This window comes from Leptonotus elevatus, chromosome 8 (assembly GCF_054856555.1).
Source record: "Leptonotus elevatus isolate MCC_2025b chromosome 8, RoL_Lele_1.0, whole genome shotgun sequence".
NCBI classification, from domain to species: domain Eukaryota; kingdom Metazoa; phylum Chordata; class Actinopteri; order Syngnathiformes; family Syngnathidae; genus Leptonotus; species Leptonotus elevatus.
Window position 1 is genome coordinate 16,990,503 of NC_141246.1, and position 23,511 is coordinate 17,014,013.

At 40.3% G+C, this 23,511-nt stretch overlaps 3 protein-coding genes across 6 annotated transcripts; 1 reads left to right on the plus strand and 2 right to left on the minus strand.

The window, feature by feature from the left end:
* Positions 1–215: 215 nt before the first annotated feature.
* Positions 216–6,684, minus strand: r3hcc1l (R3H domain and coiled-coil containing 1-like). The gene is made up of 7 exons (XM_086083686.1): positions 6,531–6,684; positions 5,820–6,276; positions 5,228–5,415; positions 4,889–4,959; positions 4,247–4,342; positions 2,410–2,550; positions 216–963 (listed from the first exon to the last, which is right to left on the minus strand). The coding sequence occupies exons 2-7, from the start codon at positions 6,261–6,263 to the stop codon at positions 911–913; spliced, it is 993 nt and encodes a 330-aa protein (XP_085939812.1). The 5' UTR covers positions 6,264–6,276; positions 6,531–6,684; the 3' UTR covers positions 216–910.
* On the plus strand, positions 6,618–17,973 carry crtac1a (cartilage acidic protein 1a). 3 transcript variants are annotated; one of them, XM_086083678.1, is made up of 14 exons: positions 6,618–6,943; positions 7,567–7,772; positions 7,850–8,046; positions 8,610–8,746; positions 8,833–8,989; positions 9,067–9,201; positions 9,445–9,581; positions 9,660–9,796; positions 9,953–10,035; positions 10,187–10,287; positions 10,358–10,526; positions 11,543–11,688; positions 11,757–11,796; positions 13,193–17,973. In XM_086083678.1, the coding sequence occupies exons 2-14, from the start codon at positions 7,576–7,578 to the stop codon at positions 13,330–13,332; spliced, it is 1,776 nt and encodes a 591-aa protein (XP_085939804.1). In that variant the 5' UTR covers positions 6,618–6,943; positions 7,567–7,575; the 3' UTR covers positions 13,333–17,973. The 3 variants fall into 3 exon arrangements, with proteins under 3 accessions (XP_085939804.1, XP_085939807.1, XP_085939806.1); XM_086083681.1 differs by lacking the exon at positions 13,193–17,973 and adding an exon at positions 12,874–13,117 and having other exon boundaries at positions 6,619–6,943; XM_086083680.1 differs by lacking the exon at positions 13,193–17,973 and having other exon boundaries at positions 6,619–6,943; positions 11,757–12,206.
* On the minus strand, positions 13,632–18,680 carry golga7ba (golgin A7 family, member Ba). 2 transcript variants are annotated; one of them, XM_086083688.1, is made up of 5 exons: positions 18,567–18,680; positions 15,731–15,856; positions 15,457–15,609; positions 14,799–14,900; positions 13,632–14,690 (listed from the first exon to the last, which is right to left on the minus strand). In XM_086083688.1, exons 1-5 carry the CDS (start codon positions 18,576–18,578, stop codon positions 14,607–14,609), a joined length of 477 nt encoding a protein of 158 aa, XP_085939814.1. In that variant the 5' UTR covers positions 18,579–18,680; the 3' UTR covers positions 13,632–14,606. The 2 variants fall into 2 exon arrangements, with proteins under 2 accessions (XP_085939814.1, XP_085939813.1); XM_086083687.1 differs by lacking the exon at positions 18,567–18,680 and having other exon boundaries at positions 15,731–18,554.
* Between the last annotated feature and the right edge of the window lie 4,831 nt (positions 18,681–23,511).

A 23,511-nucleotide genomic window follows, 5' to 3' on the forward strand; every position in this document is an offset into this window, starting at 1 on the left:
CAGCAGACTGTACTTAGCTTACATAAAATGTTTTTCTCCTTCACTTTGGGAACAACAGAGCGCTGAGAAGACAAAAAGTGAATGTGCAAGAGTTATAATGAGCAATGCGGCATATAGAAGAAGTGTGTTACCGGTATTCTTTACTTTTCATAAACAAACACCACCCCAGACTCAAATAACTCAATAGTTCACATTTCATGAAATAAACACAGGTCATGTTTTTATTTTTTTATTATTCCCTTCAATTCATTTGTCCTCAGTTCATAATATAATCAAGTTGCAGAAAACGTTCACCTCAAATGACTCCCAAGCCGTCAATGGGAGGTTCCTCGTACAAGAGATTATGTACATGACATGACTACCATTGCACCCTCATTTAAAACTAAAAATATGCTAAATAGCATTTAAACCACATGTTACACAAGCCTAGAGAAAAATATAGTACAGTATTTACATTACTGGACAATGACAGCCATACACATTTAATGAAGACTATTTGTATGCACACAAGAAATCTAACATCTTGAAAAGTAACACATTTACTGCAATTTACCTTTTAAAAACAATTTCAAAATGTAATCATTTCTTTTAAAATGGCCTGGTAATAGAGAATTACAAAGTGATGTCTCTGCGTGCATTATCTAAATTGCAAGTGCAGAAAAACTTGAGAATAGAGACACGTGGTTGCTTATAGTTTTCAGTGAATTAATGAGTCTTCAAAAAACCCGAAGGGTTTTTGAGGTAAGGTAACCTCAGGGGAGTATCCACCCCTGTATAATAAAAACAAAACATGATGAGTCTACAGTAACGTGACGTAACGCTGCACACTTGGATGATGGTGGGACTTGATGTCTCCAGGCGTGGCCTGAAAGGAGCCAAGCGAATCAAAGCGGAGACGCTTTCGCTCCAATCACTTTCCCTCCCAAGCATCTTCCCTCTGTTTGGCTGCCAGACGCTTTTGTTCTGGAGGAGAAATCACAGACACAATTAGACTTTCAAGCAAAGCGCGTAAATACTGTACGAGTGTGGACACGTGGCAGCAAAGCTGGGGACAAAATGTTCAGGACTTGATGCACGTCTGCACTGGCTCCTAAAGAGCACAGTAGGACATCCATACTAAGGACAAAGGGAGCTTTTTTTTGCCTTCCTGGACGGCAGTTCAGTGGACAGCCACTTGTGGTTTATTGTGCCTATATACTTATGTTCCTTCTGCGAAGGGAAAGGCTGCTGCGCTGATTATAGACTTGCTTTGAGCCACACAGCAGTGGACAGAGAGCAACTTCATTTTGTCCAACGCAACTTTACACTTGATTTGCTAAGTGGGAGAAGAGCTCCCACTTGTGGTAAAAGTGTGCTGGTGCAGCAAGGATTTTTTGGGGGGCTTTGACGGAAGTTGGGAAATTTGTCACCCTCTGGTGGGCAGTCTCCCTGCTAAATCATGGATTTCTTTCTTTTACAAACAAAAAACTGAAAAGTAGGGCGTGTTAAAGTATTCACCCCCTTTTCTCTCAGTGCAGCCAAGTGACTCCAGAAGTTCCCTGATGACTTCTCAGCCAATAGGTCATGCCAAACTGCAATAATGCGTGGGTCTACTGTAGAGCTGTCATAATTAATCGATTATCAAATGAACCAACAACTATTTTAATAATCGAGTGATCATTTAGAGCAACTGTTAATCAAAATAAGACATTTGTTAATAAATACTTTTACTTTGGAAAACGATGACCAAACTAGTGACTGAATCCGTTTCATAAAGATTGGTTAGTAAAACATCGATCCCTCTCATGTGATATTGCTTAATTATTGGTAAGTTGTTTTTGACCACTAAACAATACTCAATAACCAAAATAACTGGGGGGAAAGAAATTGGGGGGAAAAATTGTAATACACTTGAATGCAAAATACAATTTTATCCGATTATTCATTCATTGTAGGGACGTATTGAGCCATTTTCAGCAGTAAGAAGATATTTTGTCTATAATTAATGTGATAACTTCATAATTTTTCATGAACAATGAATACTTTTAAAAACTAATTTTGCCACTTGCTATCGACTGAAGATGACATCACCTGTGCTCAGGAAACTGGTGACGACCAATCGTGGCTCAGTTTGCTGACCAAACCCATAAAAACAGGTGAGCCGTGATTGGTCGTCACCAGTTTCCTCAGCACAGGTGATGTTATCTCCGATCAACAGCAAGTTTGTTTTTAAAAGTATTAATTGAACATGAAAAATAATGACATTATCACATGAATTCTGGACAAAATATTAACTCTACTGCTGAAAATGTCTCAGTGAGTCAATTATCTGATTACTCATTCATTAATCAATGGCATAATCCATTGAATAATCGATTCTAAACATTTTAGTGACAACCGCAGTCCACTGTACTCGGTTTTTAAATCTACCTCTGGCCTCTTGGAGCTTCCTCTTCTCTGCCTCCCGCTGCTCCTTCGTCACAGTGCTTTTCACACCGAGGGCGCCGATCACAAGCCTGCGAGCCAGGGCTGCGCTGGTCTGAGGTCTCTCCTGAGCAGGCGAGGGGGACTCTGACGATGGGAGGAATAAATGTGACTTGCACGACAGAAGAAAGTTGACAAAAATCATTCATCGAGTAGTGTAAAGCAGTGGTCCCCAACCCAAGGGCCGCACAGTTGAAAGAATAAAAAAAAAACGTACTATACTTCTAGTTAATTGATTAGCCGAGGCTTAAAAATCTTTTATTTTGAAAAGTGAGCGGATTCTCTGCGTTTACGACGGAATCTTGACGCATGTCAAGATGCTAATTATCTCAGTCGCGTAGCGCTGATGCTAATCGACAAGTTAGCAAAATGAGTAAAAAAAAAAAAAAACTGACATATTTGGAAAGTTTCTTTGCAACGGAGAAAAGGCCCAGCGATGAGACAACACAAGAGTAACCAAGAAGAAAAAGAAAGGTGCATGGACTTACAGCTACAGGTGATTCCCACGCATGATGGCCCGCTCTGCGGCGAGCGGCTCTTGATTTAGCGTTATGGTGAGTGAGTTACTCATGGACTTTAGATTTGTTCTGTGGTGCCTTATGTTGGCGGCGCCAACATATCATGCCCTCCTTCAATCTATCTGTCTCTTAATTGCGCCAACTTGGTGCATATAGTTACATACAAATTTGGCTTCACACACTGCAAAAACTAAAAATCTTAAGTAAGATATAATTTCTTAAATGTAACCTAAATTTGCTTATTTTGAGTTGACAAGTTATTTTTTTACTTAAAATGAAATTGTCAGGCAAGATCATTGTGCTTATTTCAAGATACTTATTACTTAATTGTCTTATTTGATCAAGCAGTCTTTGCATTGAGTGTTAACAGCCAGTTTTAAGTACAGTGAGGATTAAAACAAGCATTTCCCACATTTTAAGATGACAACTAAACAACATCAAAGGCCCTGAACTGGGGCTTTATAAGTTGTCTTATTTTAAGATTTTGCATAATCTAGTAATGAGATCAATGGGAAAAAAATACAAGTATGAAAACAGACGAGTGCAATATGGTCCATTTTCGTTATATTTACTAAGCTCATTTTTCCTTCTTTCAGTACCAGCAAGGTCATGATAAAGAAAATGGGACCTGTTACCTCCCTGCTTGACACTCAGGCGAAAGTTATCCATGCGTAAAAATAAATAAAATACTCATGTATTTTAAGAAAATAGTTACATTTGTTGCAGCTTGAAAAAAGTCGACATTACTTGTTTTTAGTCTGAAAATACTATTTTCAAGACCGCAGTGGTTGATACGGGCCTAGTATTATTTTCTTATTTTTCAAAATCTTACAGGTAAATTTAAGTAAAATTTTCCTGTTCTGTTGGCAGATTTTGCTTATTTGAAGTAATAATTTTCTTATTTTACTACATTGTCTTAAAATTCCTACTGTCCTTTTTTGCAGTGCATTTATTGTTATAGCTAGAAAATACCCCCATTTTTTGTGTTGCTCGTATCATTCATAACAAACATTGCCATAGTGACCTCACCATATTAAAGCATTGGTTTTACCCTTGTTATGGCGTTTGTGCTACTAGTACAGGTACATAACAATACATAGTGGATGTGCGTTTGTTACTGTAGCCTTTAATTAATCAGCCACCGAACCGCCGAACACTCCCCCCACCCCTCACCCCACCAGGTTGCCGGTCCGCGAACGTTGAGGACTTTGTATGAACCGGTCCGTGTTGGAAAAAAGGATGGGGACCACTGTTGTAAATCTTACCAGAGAAGCTACGAGCTGCGGCCTTCGTCTGAGGAGTGGAATTGGAGAGTGGCCGCACCTTCATCAGTGGATGTTTGGATCTTAATGCATCGCGGGCTAAAAATAAATAGGTTAACATGATATGCTGTTTATCTTCAGCTGGAACTGGGGACTTAATTAAAGTCGAAGTTATCATTAAAAGTTTCAAATACCAGTCAGCGTTAGCATAAAACCGTCAAAGGTTCTCATAGGAAGGTACAAAAAAAAAAAGTAAAAGTTGTGAAAAGCCTACTGGAACATCTGAAGTTTGAGGTTAGTCAGAGGCACTTTAAATGGAAGAAGGTGTGCTGATTACTATTTAACATGAGTTTGGATATGGTTGTTCAATTCAGAATACAGCCACATCCTCACTTATAAGAGGGTGTGCACACTTGTGCAACCACGCGATCTAAGTTATTTTTACTTACAATGTCTAAAAAAAAATTTTTTTAAACTGTTTTACTTTTCAATTGAGTTGTCCAGGTCATAGGTCACATTAATGGTGGAAAAAAGTTATTTATCGAGGTCTTATTTTTAATCACAAGCACCTGACATTTTTTACAGGGGTGTGTAGAATTTTTTAGATCCTCTGTTTGCCATGAACCACACTAGCGCTTTACTTACCTGCATTTGGGCTTGAAAAGAGACCAAGCGCGGATGTGTCATCAATCCACTTGATATCGAAACCTCTCTGTCTGGAAAGGCATTGAAGAAAAGTGGGTGAAGAAAAAAAAAAAAAGTCTACGTTCTATTAACTTGAAGTTGAGCTTAACTGGACACTGATGGCGAAAATAATGCTCAGAGTTAATGTTGCAGCAGTGAGTGTTTCAATTAAATTATTTTTTTGTCTGACTTTAAAAAAAGAATAATAATTTTTGTTCCAAGACTTTTACTGGATTACATCATGCGAGTGTACCTAACATTGTGAGGACAGAGAGTAGAAATGATGTGAAATGTACATACTGATATCCTTGAAATAACTTGAAAAGATCTTCTGTTTTAAATTCAGGGGGAATGTCGTAGATCTCAATGACGTGAGAAAGGTCTTCCTCACTCTGGTCCGCGACGTCATCATCAAACCGGTGCATGTTGTAATAATCAAATCTGGCCTCCTGGATTGACTTCGTCTCTCGACCTTCGCTCAAAGACAGCTGGAGTAAAGAGGAAAAGGAAATGACAACAGTTGGAGGGAGGAATCAAAAGTTGATGACGCGAAGAAGGGAACAATTTTGAAAAATAACCGAATTGTTTTTTATCCTCTCAATATTGCAATTTAATACGCATTTTTTTCAAGGTCTTCTTTCCATGTATTTTTTTGTTTACCGTAAGCCCTCACTTTAATTAGTAACCATGGTTACTTGGTGAAAAGTGTCAAATAAGATTTTTTTTTCTTAACCTTGTTGGAGGTACTGAACCCTACCAGTTTCCTATGCGCATTGACCAATTTTTTATGTTCATTGTAAAATAATTCAATGGCACCACTAAAGCCACATTTGATACGAATTTGACCCCAATTTGTTTTGATTGCCTTCATTTTAGTTAAAGGCTTACCAACCTCTTCAAGCAGCCGCTGATTGAGACAATCTCCATCATCGTTAAATAAGGTGTCCCAACTGTCCTCTTGTGCTTTTTCCTCAAGACAGGCTGCATCGGTAACATCAACTGAGTCGAGCTGTCCATTGGTCTTCACCTCTGGTCCTTGTAGCCACTCAACCTCTAAAGCAGAATTTGTGTGACCATCAGCTCCATCCATTCCTACAGCTGCGTGCTCATCTTCTCCTGCTGCTACTGCCTTGTCTTTCTTGTTCTTGGCGTTCTTTCGAGCTTTGTCCGTGTAGCGAGGCCTGGGTTTTGGTTTGACCTCTCCCTCAACGAGAGGTTTGTCTTTCGATGCGTTGAGTCGTTTCTTTGGTACGCAAAGACCCTGGCTTGGCTTCTTGGGCTGAGATGTAGTAGGTGTGTTTGAAGCACTGTCGTTCTTTGGTGGTTCCGTTTCCATTGTAGTTTTGTATCTAGAACGAAACAACACGGGTTGGAGGGGCTAGCAATACCATAATTAATATACAATATTGATTCATTTGTCTCGTGAAAAGGCTGACCATGGCTACCATAAGCACTGTGTGCTAAGCTAAGGTACAACTAGCTACAGCTAGCAAGCTATTTTTTAATTCATCGAGGTTGCAGTCAAAAGGAAACGAGTGAGATTTCACCACGCGAATATTCTTCACATTTCAATCAAAGATAAAAGGTATCCCTTTCAACCTACCCGTGTTTTGATCAGCGTTGGATTTTGTCGCAAGACTGACGCAGGTCGTTTTCCGAGCGCAAAGAATTGTGGGAAGTCGAGCTTCCGCAACCCGTTGTTCGGGAGACGATGTTGTTTCAAATCTATGTTTGCTTGTAAATACTTTTTTTTTGTTACTTGTTTTTTTTACTGTAATTCTTTAACGTGATATTTCATAACAAGCCATTCTTTCATGATAATTTTTTATTATGTATCTGACTTACACTCGTCAGCCATTGGACAATATACCCTATATTTGATTGGCTAACACGTTCCAAACGTTATGCTGTTTCGTAAAGCTTGTGCAACATAGCCGTGTGCATCTCCAAGCATAGTCGCTGCTGCAAAATCTCACCATTCTCTGTTTCATTTCCACTCACGGATAGAACTGTGAGGTAAGACAGTATAACTATATGTGTTTTTTGTTTTTATTTTATTAAATGCAAAAGGGTATGCGCATCTTGATTTCACTACAGCAGCGATGGATAGAGTAGCCCAGAAATGTCCCTAAGTAAGAGTACTGCTGCTTTAGAAATGTATGATGCGAGTAAAAGTAAAAAAAAAAAAAATCTAATAAAAATGTAGTAATAATAATAATAATAATTATTATTGTTGTTATAAAATAAAGTCCTAAAAATTAACATTAGTAACAGTAAATAATTTCTTCGTGGGGGGAAAAAAACTCAAGGAATGACTGGTGTCATATATATATATATATAAATATATATATAAATGTGCAATTTAAGATTGAAGAAATGTGCAATTTAAGATTGAAAAAATGTGCAGTAAAACATTTAATAATGTCCTCTTAAAATCACTTTAAATGACAGATAGATGATTGGTGGGCTGTGCAAAACAATAGAGCAGTAGTGTATGTGGAAAGTGGGCCTAATCCACTACTATGGCCAGAGTGACCATGCAGTGCAGTTTTAATTCTCTTCCCCCATATGTAATCTGATCAAGTACAATATATCTTGTATAGAAATGAATAATCCACATTTTCTCCTTGTGTCAACAGAATTCAGAAATGCGGGCTATAGGGTGGTTGGTCCTGCTGATCGGCCTCTGGGAGCAATCCCACTCTCAGAATAGTGACCCAATGTTCCAGGACGTGACACAGACCATCCTTTCTCCTGACAGGCTGCACAATCCAACACAGCTCAACTATGGAATGGCAGTAACAGACGTGGATGGTGACGGCGATCTCGAAGTAGTGGTGGCCGGGTGAGTGAAGGGGCCTTGAGGCTGAAAGGCTGATGTGTCTGTGTCTGGATTGTTCACTTTTCCCATTCTACCTTCAGATACAACGGGCCTAACCTGGTGTTGAAATATGACCGTACTCAGAATAAGCTGGTAAACATTGCAGTGGATGACACTACTTCTCCTTACTACGCTCTGAGGGATGTAGCTGGGAACGCCATTGGGGTTACAGCCTGCGATGTGGATGGAGATGGACGGGAGGAAATCTACTTCCTCAACACAAATAATGCCTACTCAGGTAATTAACTCATTCACTGCCAGTGACGGCTATAGACGTCAAAAATTCATTTTAACTATTTCTATTAGTTTAAAAAAAAATCGACTTTTGTTAACAAGAGTATTTTTTTATTGTACATTAAGAACAGATATAACATTTGTGATTAATTGTGAGTTAACTAGTGAAGTCATGCAATTAATTACGATGAAAATTTTGAATCGTCTGACGCCCCGAATTTTAAGGCGATTAAATTTTTTTATTCTAATTAATCGCATGACTTCACACATTTTATATCTGTTCTAAATGTACAATAAAAAAATCTAGGTTTTCATACTCTTGTTAACAAAAGTGGAGAAAAAAAATTAAACTAATAGCAATAGTTCCAATGATTTTTTGACATCTAAAGCCGTCAATGGCAGTGAATAAGTTAATAATCACGCATCCATCCATTTTCTATAGTGCTTATCCTCATTAAGATCCATCCCCAATTTCATTATTTCCCAAAAATTATTAACCATTTTTATTTATTAGAAGAATATGTATATTATGTATTTATATTAAATGACCATTGACTATTATTCCAGGACGAGCCACTTACTTCGACAAGCTTTTCAAGTTTCGTAATGGTCGCTTTGAGGATCTCCTCAGCGATGAGCTCAATGTGCGCCGTGGTGTTGCTAACCGCATGGCAGGACGTTCTGTGGCATGCGTTGACAGAAAGGTTAGTGACCCTCCACATTACACCTTTCCTCCTGATCTTCTTTTAAAACCATACATCCCTGAAGGCTCCCACATGTGTTCCTTTAGGGAACAGGCCGCTACTCAGTCTACGTGGCAAACTACGCCAGCGGCAACGTCGGACCGCACGCTCTCTTAGAGATGGACGCGGCTGCCAGTGATGTGGCGAATGGCGTTGTCGCCTTGTCTGATGTCGCTGCCACAGCCGGAGTCAACAAGCTCACAGGTTTGAAAATGAATTTGTGATGTTCTGAACTTGGCAGATGTGAGGGATTTTTTACTCACAGTTGCATTTTGATACAGGTGGACGCGGTGTTGTAGTTGGACCAATCCTCAGTGATACAAAGTCGGATGTTTTCTGTGACAATGAAGGAGGAGCCAACTTCCTGTTCAAGAACAACGGAGATGGGACTTTTGTTGATGTCGCCAGGCAAGCAGGTGATAAGGACAAGGTTGCCTTTGAGTGCAACTTCATTTCATTTTCTGTAGTACGGTTAACATGAGGTGAGTTGGCATGTTCTCCTATGCTTGCTTGGCTTTTCTCCAGATAGTCCATCATCCTTCCATATTCCAAAAACATGCATGTTAGTTCAATTGGATGGATGGATGACAACCCCTCCAATGTTCCCTTTGCAAATAATTTGATGAATAAATTATATCTTAACCATGTTAACCAAAAAGGTGTGGAGGACCGAAACCAACATGGTAGAGGAGTAGCACTGGCTGATTTCAATGGCGATGGAAAGACAGACATTGTCTACGGCAACTGGAATGGCCCCCACAGGCTGTACCTGCAGGGCAGCAACTCTAATTTCAGGGTATGCAAGGAGCGTAGCACATTTTGGTGAACGGAGAAGTCTAAAAAGTGCTGAGCCTGGCAAATATCCTCCTTGCAGAATATCGCGACTTCAGGATTTGCATCCCCCTCTCCGATTCGCACGGTTATAGCAGCTGACTTTGACAATGACAGGAAGCTTGAAGTATTTTTCAACAATATTGCCTACAGAGGAAATGCCCCCAACAGGCTCTTCAGGTGAGTCTGCATATTCAGTTAAAAAAAAAAAAAGTAACAATTTCATACATACAGTAAGTAGATATTTGAAGATGGCACTGCTGTGCTGGCCTAATTGGCACATTCAAATGTCATTTACTTTATACAGTAGTAGACTACGTGTGTGTGTGTTTGCAGGGTGTCCAGAAGAGCTAATGCTGACCCTTTAATCCAAGAGCTTCATGTGGGAGATGCTGCAGAGCCTCAAGGCAGAGGAACAGGTCAGAACAAGACATTACAAGGCCACAACATTTCCCTTTGTTGTTGCTAATAGCTTCCTGTCTAATGAGATGAGTTTCCCACAAACACAGTGAGGTTTTTTTTCTAGATCAGCACTGCAGTGAAATAAATCTCTTCCCCTTTTTTCAACAGGCGGCACTGTGACTGATGTGGATGGAGACGGGCAGTTGGATCTTCTGCTGGCGCACGGAGAGAGTGCAGCGCAGCCAATCTCTGTCTTCAAAGTCACGCAGGTGTGCAAATTTTTTGCTGATGATCAACTTATTCGGTGTGTTATTATGCTAACCTGTCCACGGTTGTCAGGGCTCAACAAATAAATGGCTTCGAGTCATCCCTCGCACCCAGTTCGGCTCGTATGCGCGAGGTGCTAAGGTGACGGTATTCACCAAGAAGAGTGGAGCTCACATGCACATCATTGATGGAGGATCCGGGTACCTGTGTGAGATGGAACCCGTTGCTCACTTTGGTTTAGGTAACTATACTGTAACATTTACCTTCAACATAAGACGTTTTTATTTGTTTTTTTTTACTGTATGATCAGACCTTTATTTAAATGTGATATATATATATATATATTTTACAATTATACTGTATGTTCTATCACAAGCCTGGCCCTTTAAAAGAGTAGTATGATGGGGGATAGTGTTGCAGTGCCGCACTTTGGCACAGTGGGGGCAGTGTCGGTCCAGGGAGTGAGTGGGAGCTATAGAGCTTGCTCTCAGCGCACTGTACGTTGGTGGGAAAGCTAAAATAAAGTTAGTGCTAAAGCAACGAAAAGAGAGCATGCCTGTCCAGTCTCTGTACCACAGTTAAGAGGTCACTGGACAGGAGAAGAGGATTTAACAACCTCCACTAGACTAAACAATTAATATTGCTGTGTAGAATATGAGTTATGCAGCAAAATTCAGCCGTTAATTTTTTTTATCCATCTCATCGGGTGGCCATTTTGTGCCTTGCTGTTGAATGAAAATGACATCACAGACATCCCAGAAAGGTTCAGATAACGACCAATCGGGTCACCTGTTTTCTGAAGCTGAGCTGAGATTGTTTGTCGGAGCAACTGCGATGTCGACAGCAAGTGGCAAAATGGCCGACTTCTGATCAGGTTAAAAACGGGTGGACTCTGCTGCATAACTCATATTCCACAAACGCAGTATTAATCAGAATGCCGTGTTTAGACTTGTGGGGGCACACACAACATATTGTGAATAATTTTTTTAGGTTGGACATAGCTAACTTGTTTAAGGTCACTTCAAGTTTGTGTGCTCATACCTTACTGTGTAAAAATACACCCAAATGTCTCTTATTATTTACCAAACAAAAGCTAAACACCCTGTAGAATTATAAATAAATAAATAAAAATAGGTCTTGATGCTTAGTTATCAGCCCCTTTACAATAGTGCACACAAACAAACAAGATACGATTGAGCGTTAAATTATGACATGGATTCTTCAGTGATTGGTTAATATTGTGGTGATGTTTTTTAGGAAACGATGATGCGTCTGTGCTGGAGGTCTCTTGGCCTGATGGTAGCTTCATCACGCGCGTCCTTCAGCCTGGCGAAATGAAATCAGTGGTGCAAGTAGCGTACCCCAGGGACAGAGAAATGTTCACACTTGACAGTGACACGGAGGTATGGATTATATTTTTCAATTCATTGTGTCTTTCTTTAAAATGTTAATTGATTTGTTTTGTTTTCAGTGTGGTGAAGGCTTTATTGTGAAGAACGGCCGCTGTAAAGGTAAGCCTTTGTTTCAAGGTGAAATGAAGTTTTAAGCTAAGTTTTTATTTAACTCATTCACTGCCAATGACGGTTATAGACGTCAAAAAATAATTTTACTGGTGGTTGGCTGGTGTCTCGGATCTCACGCGGCTTCGTCTGTCCTTCCTTCCTTTTCTCGGTCTCTCCGTTGGTCTCTTGAGGCCTCCCTGACTTTATGTTTTTTGGATTTGTTGGGGTCTGGATGTTTCTTGGGCTGGGGAGGAGTTCTGGTGGGGGGTGTCTGGTCGGTGCTGGATTTCACCTTCCTTGGTTTTCTTCGGTCCCCTCGGGTCTCCTGGTGTTCGATTTAGGTGAATGGTATAAGATTTTTTTTTCTAATAGGTTTTCTGGTGAGCTAACAAACACACGCACGCACGCACGCACACACACATACTCACCCACACACACAAAAAAAAAAAAAAAAAAAAAAAAAAAAAAAAAAAAGTATGTATGTATGTATGTATATATGTATATATGTATGTATATATGTGTATATATATATATATATATATTTAAAAAAAAAAAAAAAAAAAAAAAAAAAAAGAGCAATGATGATGACATTTCCGAATGAACAATACTGAGCTCTTATAAAGGAAAAAAAGAAAAAAAAAAAAAAAAAAAAAAAAAAAAAAAAAAAAAGAATTTTACTATTTCTATTAGTTTAAAAAATATTCTATTTTAGTATTTTGTTATTGTACATTTAGAACAGATGTACATTTTTTGATTAATTGTGAGTTAACTAGTGAAGTCATGCGATTAATTACGATGACAATTTTTAATCGCCTGACGCCCCGAATTTTTTATTATCTTTAAGTCGCGTCAGGCAATTAAAAATTTTAATTGTAATTAATCGCATGACTTCAATAGTTAACTCACGATGAATCACACATTTTATATCTGTTCTAAATGTAAAATAAATTAAAAAAAATCTAGGTTTTTATACTCTTGTTAACAAAAGTGGAAAACATTTTTAAACTAATAGCAATAGTTCAAATTAATTTTTGACGTCTATAGCCGTCAATGGCAGTGAATGAGTACATTTTCATGTTTCTACAGGTATCTGAGGATATTTTCATCTAACCCAAAATTGGGAAAAAAAGCAAACATTCTTCAAACTTTGCATTGCCAAGCCATGCTTTTTTCTTCTTTTTTTTAAACTCTGATTATGACCAGCAATCGTTTGTTTGTTTTTTAATAGTATTGTACTAAAAACTTTCATAGTTCAATAAACATGATTATTAATATCTTACTTCCTTTGTGCATTACAAACCCCTAAAATAAAAATGTTGGGTGATTGTCATTTCATGATTGAACGCTCATTATAATTAGGCAACTTGTGTCGGCCTTACCTGATATTTTTCCTCCTCCATCTTAGTTGTTTCTACCATCATGAACAAGTTACATGAAGGGAACGCTCATCTTCCGCAAAGGTCATGTAAATTTTGTTCCATGTTTCCTCACCTGTTAGTTATATGCTTCATGCCACGTCAGGGTGACATGCTCAATTCTATATGAGGGAATAAAGGCCTATATGACAAAATAAGAGTGACAAATCAAAAACCTAAATACAGGATATTAGCACCTGCATAGCAACTGACAACATCATCACCACAAGAAACAAATACAGAACCATAACAACACCATGACCCACCCCAAAAAATAGTCACAACAGTCCATCTCCTATCACCACTGTGATAGCTTATCATATGATAAATGACGATAGAACAAATATTTATGTTCATTTTTCCTTGCTATTTATCATTTTAAAAAAATGATCCCGTGTGTGGGACAGAATAACAATAAAAACAGTTAAATGCATTTGCAATTAAATTGTATTTATTTGACAACAGTAATAACATTTCATTGCCATGTGTATCAAACAATTAAGCTGCACCAAAGTTTGAGTCCGCACAAAATGTCACCGACATCATTGAGACATTCACATGAATGAGCCTCTTTTTGGCAAATGTTTCTCTTTGGAGGTTTGGTCAGATAACTATTCTGCATACTGTATGTGTAATTCAACACATGACAGAGAAGCTTCAGGAAGACTATTTGACTAGTACGTTGCTCATCTTTGCTACGTCCTTGCATAAATACAATTTTGGAAGAGTTGATCTAAATCAGAAACGGAGGTTTTACTTTAAACATCTGTGGATTTAGTAAAATATAGGCTTTGTGTGTGGAAAATGGAAGACTTGCTACATTACATACACGATGATGATGATGTTCATCTGCTACGAGACAACGTGATAGTGTCTTGATCTGGTTTTGATCTTTAGTGCCGAGATCTGGGCAAGATTAGGTGACTCACGCCCTTCTGTGATATGTTCACACTTACATTATTTGACAATGTCAAAGCTACATATAAAATAATTAAAAGCAAGTGTCAATGTGCCTGGTTATAATGAGTGTTGCTCTACTTTACTTCCTGGTTGGTTCAATTTTGTACTAGGTTTGTGGTTTGAATCACCTATGAGATGACACATCACTTACAGGAAGGAAACTAATGGTCCAAACACACCAAAAAAATAACCAGCAACATGTTTTTGTTCGTCGGGTACATTGCAACAAATTATTAAAGTGCGTATTTTGCATGTTTGCAATGCCTTATAAGCTAAAGTAAAGCTGTTGGAGGAGAAGCCTGTATTTCTTAGGTAACATCATATGGATCCTTTTATGAGACCAAGTGAAGCGATGGAGACAGGGTAGTAAAGGTTCACATGTCCAAATGTGTTCTCTATAGTGATGAGTGATCAGCCGGACATCGTTATGCCAGAAGTACCCGGTCATCGAGCTGTGCTGCTGGACACAGAGCTGCTCCCAGAGCTGCAGCCGCTGGAGCCCCTGTCCTCATAGATGGAAATCTCGATCTGGGAAAAGCCATTAAGGACTGAGAGCGTGTCACAAGGGTGCGCTTATATTAACTAGCAATCGTTTCCGTATTTGTATACATGGACATTGGAATTGAGTGAGGATACAACTCGCATTCCTCTCTCTAGGGGGTCAGTAATGAGCAAACCCCTGGGAGCGTAGATCTTTTCATTCTGCTCCTGGATGTACTTGGCAATCTTCTTCAACACCTAACACACAAGCAGAACATGAATTAATACACTAAAATGACGATCAAAAATGTTGTTAGAGGTGTCATGTTTCGGTTCTGTGGGGTCGGGTTTTTGTGTGCTTTGTCGGTGTCATTTGCCCTCAGCCACTTGTGTCTCGTCATGTCAGTTAGTGTTGGTGTATTAATGCTGCATTCAAGGATGGTCGGAATTGTCAGAGTTGTTTTTTCCCAGTTCTGACCTGAAAGTGTTCGAGGCGTAAGTAAGCAACCAAAATGGTGGATGGTGATAAAATGTTTTTAATTGGTCCTGAAACTCATTTTGGCCCACAGCAAACTTGCCTTCTCGCAATTTTGCTTCATTTATTGTTTTTATCTTATTTCATAGGCATTCCATACAGTTCAGTAGTTCACCGTATCATTTCATTTAGGGAGATAGCGGCATGCTGTCATGTACGTTGTCTTACGTGGAGTTATGTCGAATATTTATGAACACGGGTAAATTGATAAAAACGGCAGAAATGTTGCTTCATAACTCATATTCCACAAGCTGAGTGAGCTGCATTTTCAACCTTCACCTTCTCATAGCGTGTCTCCATGCAGAGGAAGATAAGATATGCTGTGGCACAAGCCAGACATCCTTCCAGATAAGACTGGCCTCCGATCTTTTCTGCTTCTGCGTAGTAGTTATTGAGGGTCTTCACAGTGTCCTCAAATAAAGTCCGCTCAATCTGTACGCACGAATGGATCGTGTGAACTGCAGGGCTGGCTAAACACAAAATATCGTCCAACGCAAAAGCAAATGGACGACATAACATCTCATGTGCGCACAAAGACGCCACACGCTCTCACCCGGCTCTCCAGCTCAGAGGGGAATTTTGTCTGGAACTTGCAGGTGGTTCCCTCACTGTAGTCTCTCTGGATGAAGACTTTGTTGGCCAGGGATGCACTGTGCCTCAACTCCTGTAGGTTGTGGAACTGAGGAGAAAGATCCATGTGTGCCCATAACAAGGGTTAATGTTGTTTTGTGGGGAATCAACAACTCAACTCAGAGGATGCAAACGTTTCAGAACTGGGCAAGTGCATTATAATCTGATTTACTCACTAACTACTGTATTAATAAACTGCTAGTACTATGACCATTTATGTCAGGCCAAGTACTCGTGAATGCATGCACCAAATGATACGTCCCCTTGAGAGACAATTAAGGAGTGTTGTTGATCTTTTGAACAGGTCCCTGGGGAAAGATGCCGCCACTTCTCTCTCATTTCACCAGTTCAGTAGTACTGTGTGCAAATAGTAGCTGTTGTTTTGGTCTTCTCGTGTGTAGGATGTTATAGGAGAGGCAGGCAGAGCTCCATTATCCATTTGTGCTCTGAAAGCTGCTGGAGAGAAGCCCAGCGTTCGATACACTATCCTTACCAGTCACTTCTCTCTCTCTTTCTCTGCCTATCGCTCTCTCTCTCTCTCTCTGTGTGTTTGTGTACTAATGCTCTATATCGACAATGCTAAAAAATAAAAAAAATATTTGAAGCAGTTTTGTTCATCATTTACTTAATTTGTGAAGCAACTTTCTAATTTTGTGGAGGATTTTTATTTTATTTTTGGCTGCGTTCTTTTTTTTTTTGCATTAATCCCGGGGACCTGAAGCAAGAGTTTTAAACAATAAAAAATATGACAATGTAGCTAATGAACTTCTTTTTTTTTTTACATAATCAACCGTTTTTATTTCTTATACTCACATGATGTAGCTAGCAACTAACAGTATTTTATTTTCTAGAAGTAAAGCTAAATTGATTTGGGGGGAAAAAAAGATATGATCCACTGTAATGTAATTTTGAGAACATTAATTGTGCAGACCTCAAAAGTTAAAATCTAAACTCAGTACTTAATTGTGTAAAGCATCAAATAACCTTGCTGATATTTTAATTATTTTGAAAAATGTCAATATACTTGTAATCTTACAGGCCACTCCCCCCTGGTGGACGTAGGCCGGTTTTCGGTTCAGTCTGGCGAGTGGATTTTCTCTCCAGAGTACGGACATTTATAAATGTGCCTGCTATTTTGCAAAGTTGGATATATTTTCCGATTTAATGTGGTTCCAGTCAGAAATCTGAGAAAATTGTACTCGATCGCCCAAGCACTTACCGTAATTCCGGTGTGTTAAATGCGCTCGATGAATCAATCTTAGGTTAGCTTAGCAATTAGCATGGTTTACACACAGTACATTTTGTAGAGTAAATTTTACTTGAAAGAGTCTAATTGGTCCCACTCAAAACAGAGTAAAATTTACACTTGGAGTGAGTATTTGTAGTTTTTGCCTATCGCATGAAAAAAACCTAGTAATGATTATTCACTCAGAAATTCTAAGTAAAATTTTCAAGGAGAGATTCTGACTAAAACAATTTTAATTCATTTTTTTAAGTAAAGTGACTCAAGGGTTGAGGAACAATCCCACAACTTCAGGTTGGGAGACAGACAATCTACTGCCTGAGCCATGCCGCTCCTATTGTGTCTTAGTAAGTCGCCCGTGTCAGCTGGAATCTTTGTACCTCCAAGAGACCCGAAACATGACCATGTTCCTGCAGAACACATCCTGCGGTCACCACTTGACCCTGCTACAGTGGCGAACACTGTGCACCCACCACCTGTCCCTGCTCTGGTGGTAATTGGTCAACCAATCATGCACATCACAACTTGGTATCCCGGGCCGCTGTGCCAAATACCGCGGCTGCCATCTGATCCTCATACCTGGTTCCTTCATCACCGTAAAGCCCAGCATCTCGGCCGTTCACCTGTGCTTTAAAGAACTGGCTGCCCTCCTAACCAGTCAGCGAGAGCACCCCGTGTCTGGTGTCCCCACGCCCACCATGGCCTCGATGGGCTACACTCACACGTCTTTTGTGTCCTTGCCTAATTAGAGTACAGTAACTGCATTTTTAAATGGTATGATATAATGTGATGTCATGTTTGTAAATGTTACTGTATAGTGGATATTACACTGAAGCTTGATTTGAATAAAAATAATGAATTGAATCGAACTCATCTGCCAGGAAAAAAAACGCGATTCGATTTCTTATTAGAATCATTCAGCCCTAGCAGAAGGTACACAATTAACCTGTGTATCCACTTTTTGTGACATCAGTTAGGTCTGTGTGCATAAGTTGTTTTTCTTGTGTAAAAAATGTGCCTTGCCTCAATAAATTGTTGGTAAACACTGTTCCAGTCATCTACTAATCACCTCATAAAGAAAAGAAGTGGCGGACTGGCAGTGTCGTGCCCTCTCCTCTGTCCGTGGTGCTGAACGCGTTATGCGCGTGCATCCACTCTTGGGACGCTGTCGTTGGATTATTAGGACGTTCAAACCCATAAAAGCACAAATGCATAACATTCAGGCGAGGGCGGCATGTTTATTAATACAACGTGCAATGTGCATGTCCATTCAGCACATTTGAGTTCGCGTACCTGTTTTATTGGTCAGAGTAGGAAACATCGACATTTGGGCGAAACTAGCTATGAGGATGAAGCGCCTCGCGTGTCCTGATTCCACTGATACAGTTTAGCCTTGTTGGTTTCAACCGTGTTCATTCTACGAGATCGCATCAGCTATTTTGTACACAAATGCTGCTGACAGTGGCTACGCCGATCATTAAAAATTAGGACAAAGAGCACATTGTGGCAGTCTTACCTCAGTCGCCATGTTGCTGTTCGAGTGCCCGCGTGCGCTGATGACTGACACCGGACAGATTAAATGGTGGGGGAGGGGCTAGTCAGCAGGAGGACAGGATTTAGCTCCATTATGCTTTTATTTATCTAGACATTAACTAAATCCCACTGACGTCAGGCAACTGTAGCCTTTCTTATTTTGAACAGCTCAGTTGACCATATTGTTATATATTTATGTATTTATTTATTTTTAAGGGGGGGGGGGGGGTTCAAGACCTTAATAATAATAATAATAATAATAATAATAATACACAACTAAGTTGATACAGAAAATGGAGAGATATATAATAATAAATACTCATCCAAGCTGCAAGGTGAAAGTTTGCATGCATGTTCTCCCCATACTTGGGTTTTCATCGAGCACTCTGGCTTCATCCCGCATTCCAAAAGCATGCATGTTTTCATTGGTTCATTCATTGTAGGCTCGAAATTGTCCACACTCTTTGGGTGAATGTGAGAATGATTTCCTGTCTGCGTACCTTGTAATTGGCTGGCAATTAGTCCAGTGTGTACCATGTTTCTTGCCCAAGGTCAACTTGGGTAGGTTCCAAATCACCGGCGGTGATCCAGGACAAGACTGTCCATCTGCCATACAGGGCAGATGCCCGTCTTCTGGGGGCCAATGCATTACTATTTAATTACTGTATTATTTTCCTCCATTTTACTCGAGAGACCAGCCCACAATTAATTTACAAAATAGGCAGCAAACTGGTGGTCAGGAGTCAAAATGCCAGCATCTATTTGTTTGTGCCATTCCAGCCCTGCTGTGACCTGGAGGGAGAATACTATATGGAGAATGGATGGATAAGTGTAAATAGCCCATCACAGAGTTGGAAATGAACAGGTTTGTGTATCACTCAGTGGTGAACAGTCAGGACCAGCAAAGTCTTCCCTACTGGCCTAAATAATATCAGAAGCCCACTGACCTACATTTACAACAAACATTCTAATATCTGTTCCATAAAATTGTCCCCAGCAGTTTAGTCTCTTCATTTTAGTGTTTCTCTTAGCCGCACTGCTTTCAGTACATACAATCCAAATCCTATTCGTCGACGGGGGCAACAGACATCCAGCAATTGCTATTCAGGGTTCGTCGCATGGCGCTTATTGGTTTCGTCCGGCCTAAACAACGCCTGATTGGTCCGATCGAAAAAAGATCGGCTGCAAACGTATCAGTGGGAGCGGTATAAGATGAATTCTCGCGGAGTTTGTGAACTCACAAATACCGCGAGAATTCATCTTGCTGGCAAGGTTACTTGTGATGATGACATCTACAATCAGTGAGGCAAAGCTTCTTTTGTGAGAGCAGTGGGAGAGTTTGAATGTTTTTTGTTTTGGTCCAAAAAGAATATCCATTCATCCATTACACAAATCCTCCTGTTTATGGTCACAGGGTGCTGGAGCCTATCTCAGCTGATTTGGGGCTGATTGCAGACTATTGAGGGCTGTGATGTCACGTGCAAAAGGTCAATACCCTGAGCTGGTCGCCATTCAGGGAACAAATAGACAGGCAACCATTCAGACTCATTTTCACACTGTCACTGAAAGGGAACTTAACCTGCACTTTCTGCACCAACTTTAGGTAAATGTAGCCTACCACGACACCATATAAATATGAAATAAATAACATCAAAATGAGAACGTGGGAACAGATGACGAAAAATGTCAAACAGCAAAGATCCAATTTTTTTTAATGATTTTATTTCCAACATGAACTATATTTATTACATAAAGATTTGGTTTCAAAATCTGTGAGTTTGAATTGCTTCAATCTTTGTAGTTCTGTTTTTTTCTTTTTCTTATTCTAACTGATTTCTTGCAGATTCTCCTTGAAAGGGGCAGCTGGGTAGAGTGCCCCTTTATTGCCAAGGAAACATAACAGTGAGCTGGAGTGTTTTACGACGAAGGGAAAAAAATAATTACGAAGGAGCTAAGTAACTTCTCCAAAGCGAGACGTACAATATTCATAAACTACATTGTAGAACGCGAACTCGATCAGCAATAACACAATATAACCAATAGGAGGAGACACTTAGACAAACCGTTTCCAGTCTGCCAGAAAATGAAAAAAGAGAAAACAAGAGGATGAGAAGAATTAGACGAAGAAGAAGAGGAGAAAGTGGAGGGGGTGGAGCAGGAGGAAGAAAACATTGCGACGTCTGCCAGCTATCGAGATAAAATCGTGTTAAGTTTTTATCATGAATCACGTAGACTTTTTATTGTGCGTGCGGTTTAGCAAATTGCCCCTGGAAGAACAGTTGGAAATAAAACGTTTAGGGTCGCACAGACCGGAAGACTTTGTCTTGATTCAGTATGGAGATATGGTGACCCGTACCTTCAAAAAAGACTGGTTTGAAAAAAAGAAATGGCTGACCGCTAGCAAGACCAAAAGTGCGCTTTTCTGTTTTCCCTGTCTTCTCTTTGGTGGCTTGGACTCCGTTTGGGCATCGATCGGCTTTAAAGACATTAAACATCTGTCGGAAAGAACGGCGAAGCACGAAAGCTCCTCGTCTCACCTGAGATGTGCCATGAAGTTGGGTTTACTTGGTCTGACCCCCGTGCAGCCACGCATCAATGACGCCGATCGACTTGCCATCGAGGAACACAACAAGCTAACTGAGGAGAATCGGTACGTTCTGGACAGACTGGTCACCTGTGTTAAACTTTGTGGCAAGTGCCAAGTGGATTTGCACGGTCATGACGAAACACTGAACGCAGCTCTCTTTAACTGCGTATTTGAGACCATGTGTGAGGGAGACACCAGGCTCAAAAGACACTATAATGCGCAACCATTCTTTCATTTGGCTTTAAGCACCATTCAGGACGACCTTCTGGATTGCATGTATGAGGTCTACAGGGAGGAGGTGGACAAACAATTGCAACAGACCCAGTTTGTTGGTGTGCAGGTACATGAAATCACTCACGTGTCGTGCAATCCTCAAATGGCCATCGTGTTGAGATACGTGGTTGACAACACTGTTACTGAGCGGTTTCTTGAGTTAATCGAAGTCACAGATAAAACTGCCTTTGGTCTTTCGGAAGCCATCCAACAAGTTCTCGAGCCCTTGCGGCTGACTGAGAAACTCATCTCGCAAAGCTATGACGGAGCTGCCATGCTGAGGGATGGTGACGGTAGCGTGCAAACCCTGATGAGTATAAGGTACCCAAACTCAGTGTTTGTGCATTGCTACGCCCACCAGTTAAATGTTACCCTACAGCAAGTGTGTGCGTCTAGAATCCGTGAGATGAAGGTGTTTTTTGCTGATTTGACCAGCTTTGCAACCTTCTTCAGCTCACCCGCAAGAGCAGCTGCCCTGATGCAGGTGTCGTACAACAACATCCAGCGACCAAGGTGGAATTTTCAAAGCAGGACCATTAACGCCGTATGGGACAGTCAGGATGCCATATTGGAGTGTTTGGATTGTATTCGCACTCAGCCGGGATGGGACATCGCGACTGTCAGCGAGGCATACGGCCTGTCCATGCATTTGAAAGAACCCAAGTTTCTCCAGCTGCTGCATTTCTTCGCAGAAGTCATGCCGGAAGTGGATGTTCTACAGAACATACTGCAGAACCGTGAGATTGACGACTCGGTCGTGAGATGCGCCGTGGAGAACTTCATCGCCAACGTGAAGGAGGTGAGAGGGAGGGCAGACGTGATCGCCGGCGACAGCGAAGCCAAGCGAAGGAAAACTACCGATAATACGGCTGAAGTTGTGAAGGCGGCTTGTGACAACATGATTGCACAAGTCGAGGACCGCTTCTCCAACAGTGACTATCTCGTTGCAGCGCAGCTCGTGGACTGCTCACTTTTCCCAAAATTTGCAGCATCATTCCCGGCGGCCCAACTCAGTTGTGCTATCAAGCTGTGGCCTTCACCTCTGAGAAACAAGGAAAAGTTACAAAGTGAACTAAATATTCTCTACCAACACAATCAGCTGTATGCAGGGAAATCTGCACTTTCTCTACTTCAGACTATTAGAGAAACCGGCCTACAAGAGATCTTGTCTGAAACATGCATTCTCCTGAACATCTTCCTCGCAACTCCAATGGTGTCCCCCGAGCCTGACAGGAACCATTCGGCAATGGAAAGGATTAACATGTTTGCAAGAAAAACACTAGGAAAAGAGAGACTTAATGCGCTTTGCATGCTTTCCAATGAGAACCAATTTATTCAGGGAAAGGTGGATTTCAACAGGAAAGTCGTGGATAAGTTTGCACATGCAAACAACCACCAGCTTTCATTCCTTTTCAAATGAATGTGTTTTTTTTTTGTCTTTCAAGCTGTGAATAATGATTTGGATGAATGTACATAAAATGTCGGTCACTTTCAGAACTATGGACAAGGCTCACGCTCGCCTTTTTTTTTTGTGATGCTCTGCTATGTTGATTTAAAATGGATTCTTAATCACTGTTCCTGCAATATCAACGATAAACGGATGTTAAATGCAAAATCTCATCCTTTTCAGCTTTTACTCTGCTGGCTGGTCTTCCGATGTTAAGATTTAATCGGGTGAGCGGCCTCTCACTTTTTGTCAGCTGGGATCGATTCCAGCTCACACATGACCCTAATGAGGCTGCGCAGTGTAGGAGACGGATGGCTGGATGTTTTAATATACTTTAACACATTGTGTGTCATCTATGAAAACTGCTCACTTTTTTTTTCAATCTTAAACACATGAATATAGCTAAGCTGTTTTAAAATGATCACTGCTGTTTGATAAAAAAGCACATGAGAGGTAAAAGTACTATCATGTTGAATGTATGGACGTTAAGTTGCAGGTGCATCACAATTATTTCCATGTCAAATAAATGTACATTTTCAGTAGTTCCACGGTCATTTTATTCAGCAGGGGGTTCCTTCTGGTTTGGTATTCAGATGCTAATGTGTATTGTTGTCAACACAC

Coding starts and splice junctions, on each gene's coding strand:
- crtac1a (XM_086083678.1), top strand. CDS start 7,576: ATGCGGGCTATAGGGTGGTTGGTCCTGCTGATCGGCCTCTGGGAGCAA. Junction 7,773..7,849: donor CTCGAAGTAGTGGTGGCCGG/GTGAGTGAAGGG, acceptor TTCTACCTTCAG/ATACAACGGGCCTAACCTGG. Junction 9,797..9,952: donor GCCCCCAACAGGCTCTTCAG/GTGAGTCTGCAT, acceptor GTGTGTTTGCAG/GGTGTCCAGAAGAGCTAATG.
- golga7ba (XM_086083687.1), bottom strand. CDS start 15,874: ATGGATCTTTCTCCTCAGTTCCACAACCTACAGGAGTTGAGGCACAGT. Junction 14,901..15,456: donor TGGAGACACGCTATGAGAAG/GTGAAGGTTGAA, acceptor CTTGTGTGTTAG/GTGTTGAAGAAGATTGCCAA. Junction 14,691..14,798: donor TAGAGAGAGGAATGCGAGTT/GTATCCTCACTC, acceptor GGCTTTTCCCAG/ATCGAGATTTCCATCTATGA.
- r3hcc1l (XM_086083686.1), bottom strand. CDS start 6,263: ATGGAAACGGAACCACCAAAGAACGACAGTGCTTCAAACACACCTACT. Junction 5,416..5,819: donor ATCAGCGGCTGCTTGAAGAG/GTTGGTAAGCCT, acceptor TCTTTACTCCAG/CTGTCTTTGAGCGAAGGTCG. Junction 964..2,409: donor GAAGCTCCAAGAGGCCAGAG/GTAGATTTAAAA, acceptor TTTCTCCTCCAG/AACAAAAGCGTCTGGCAGCC.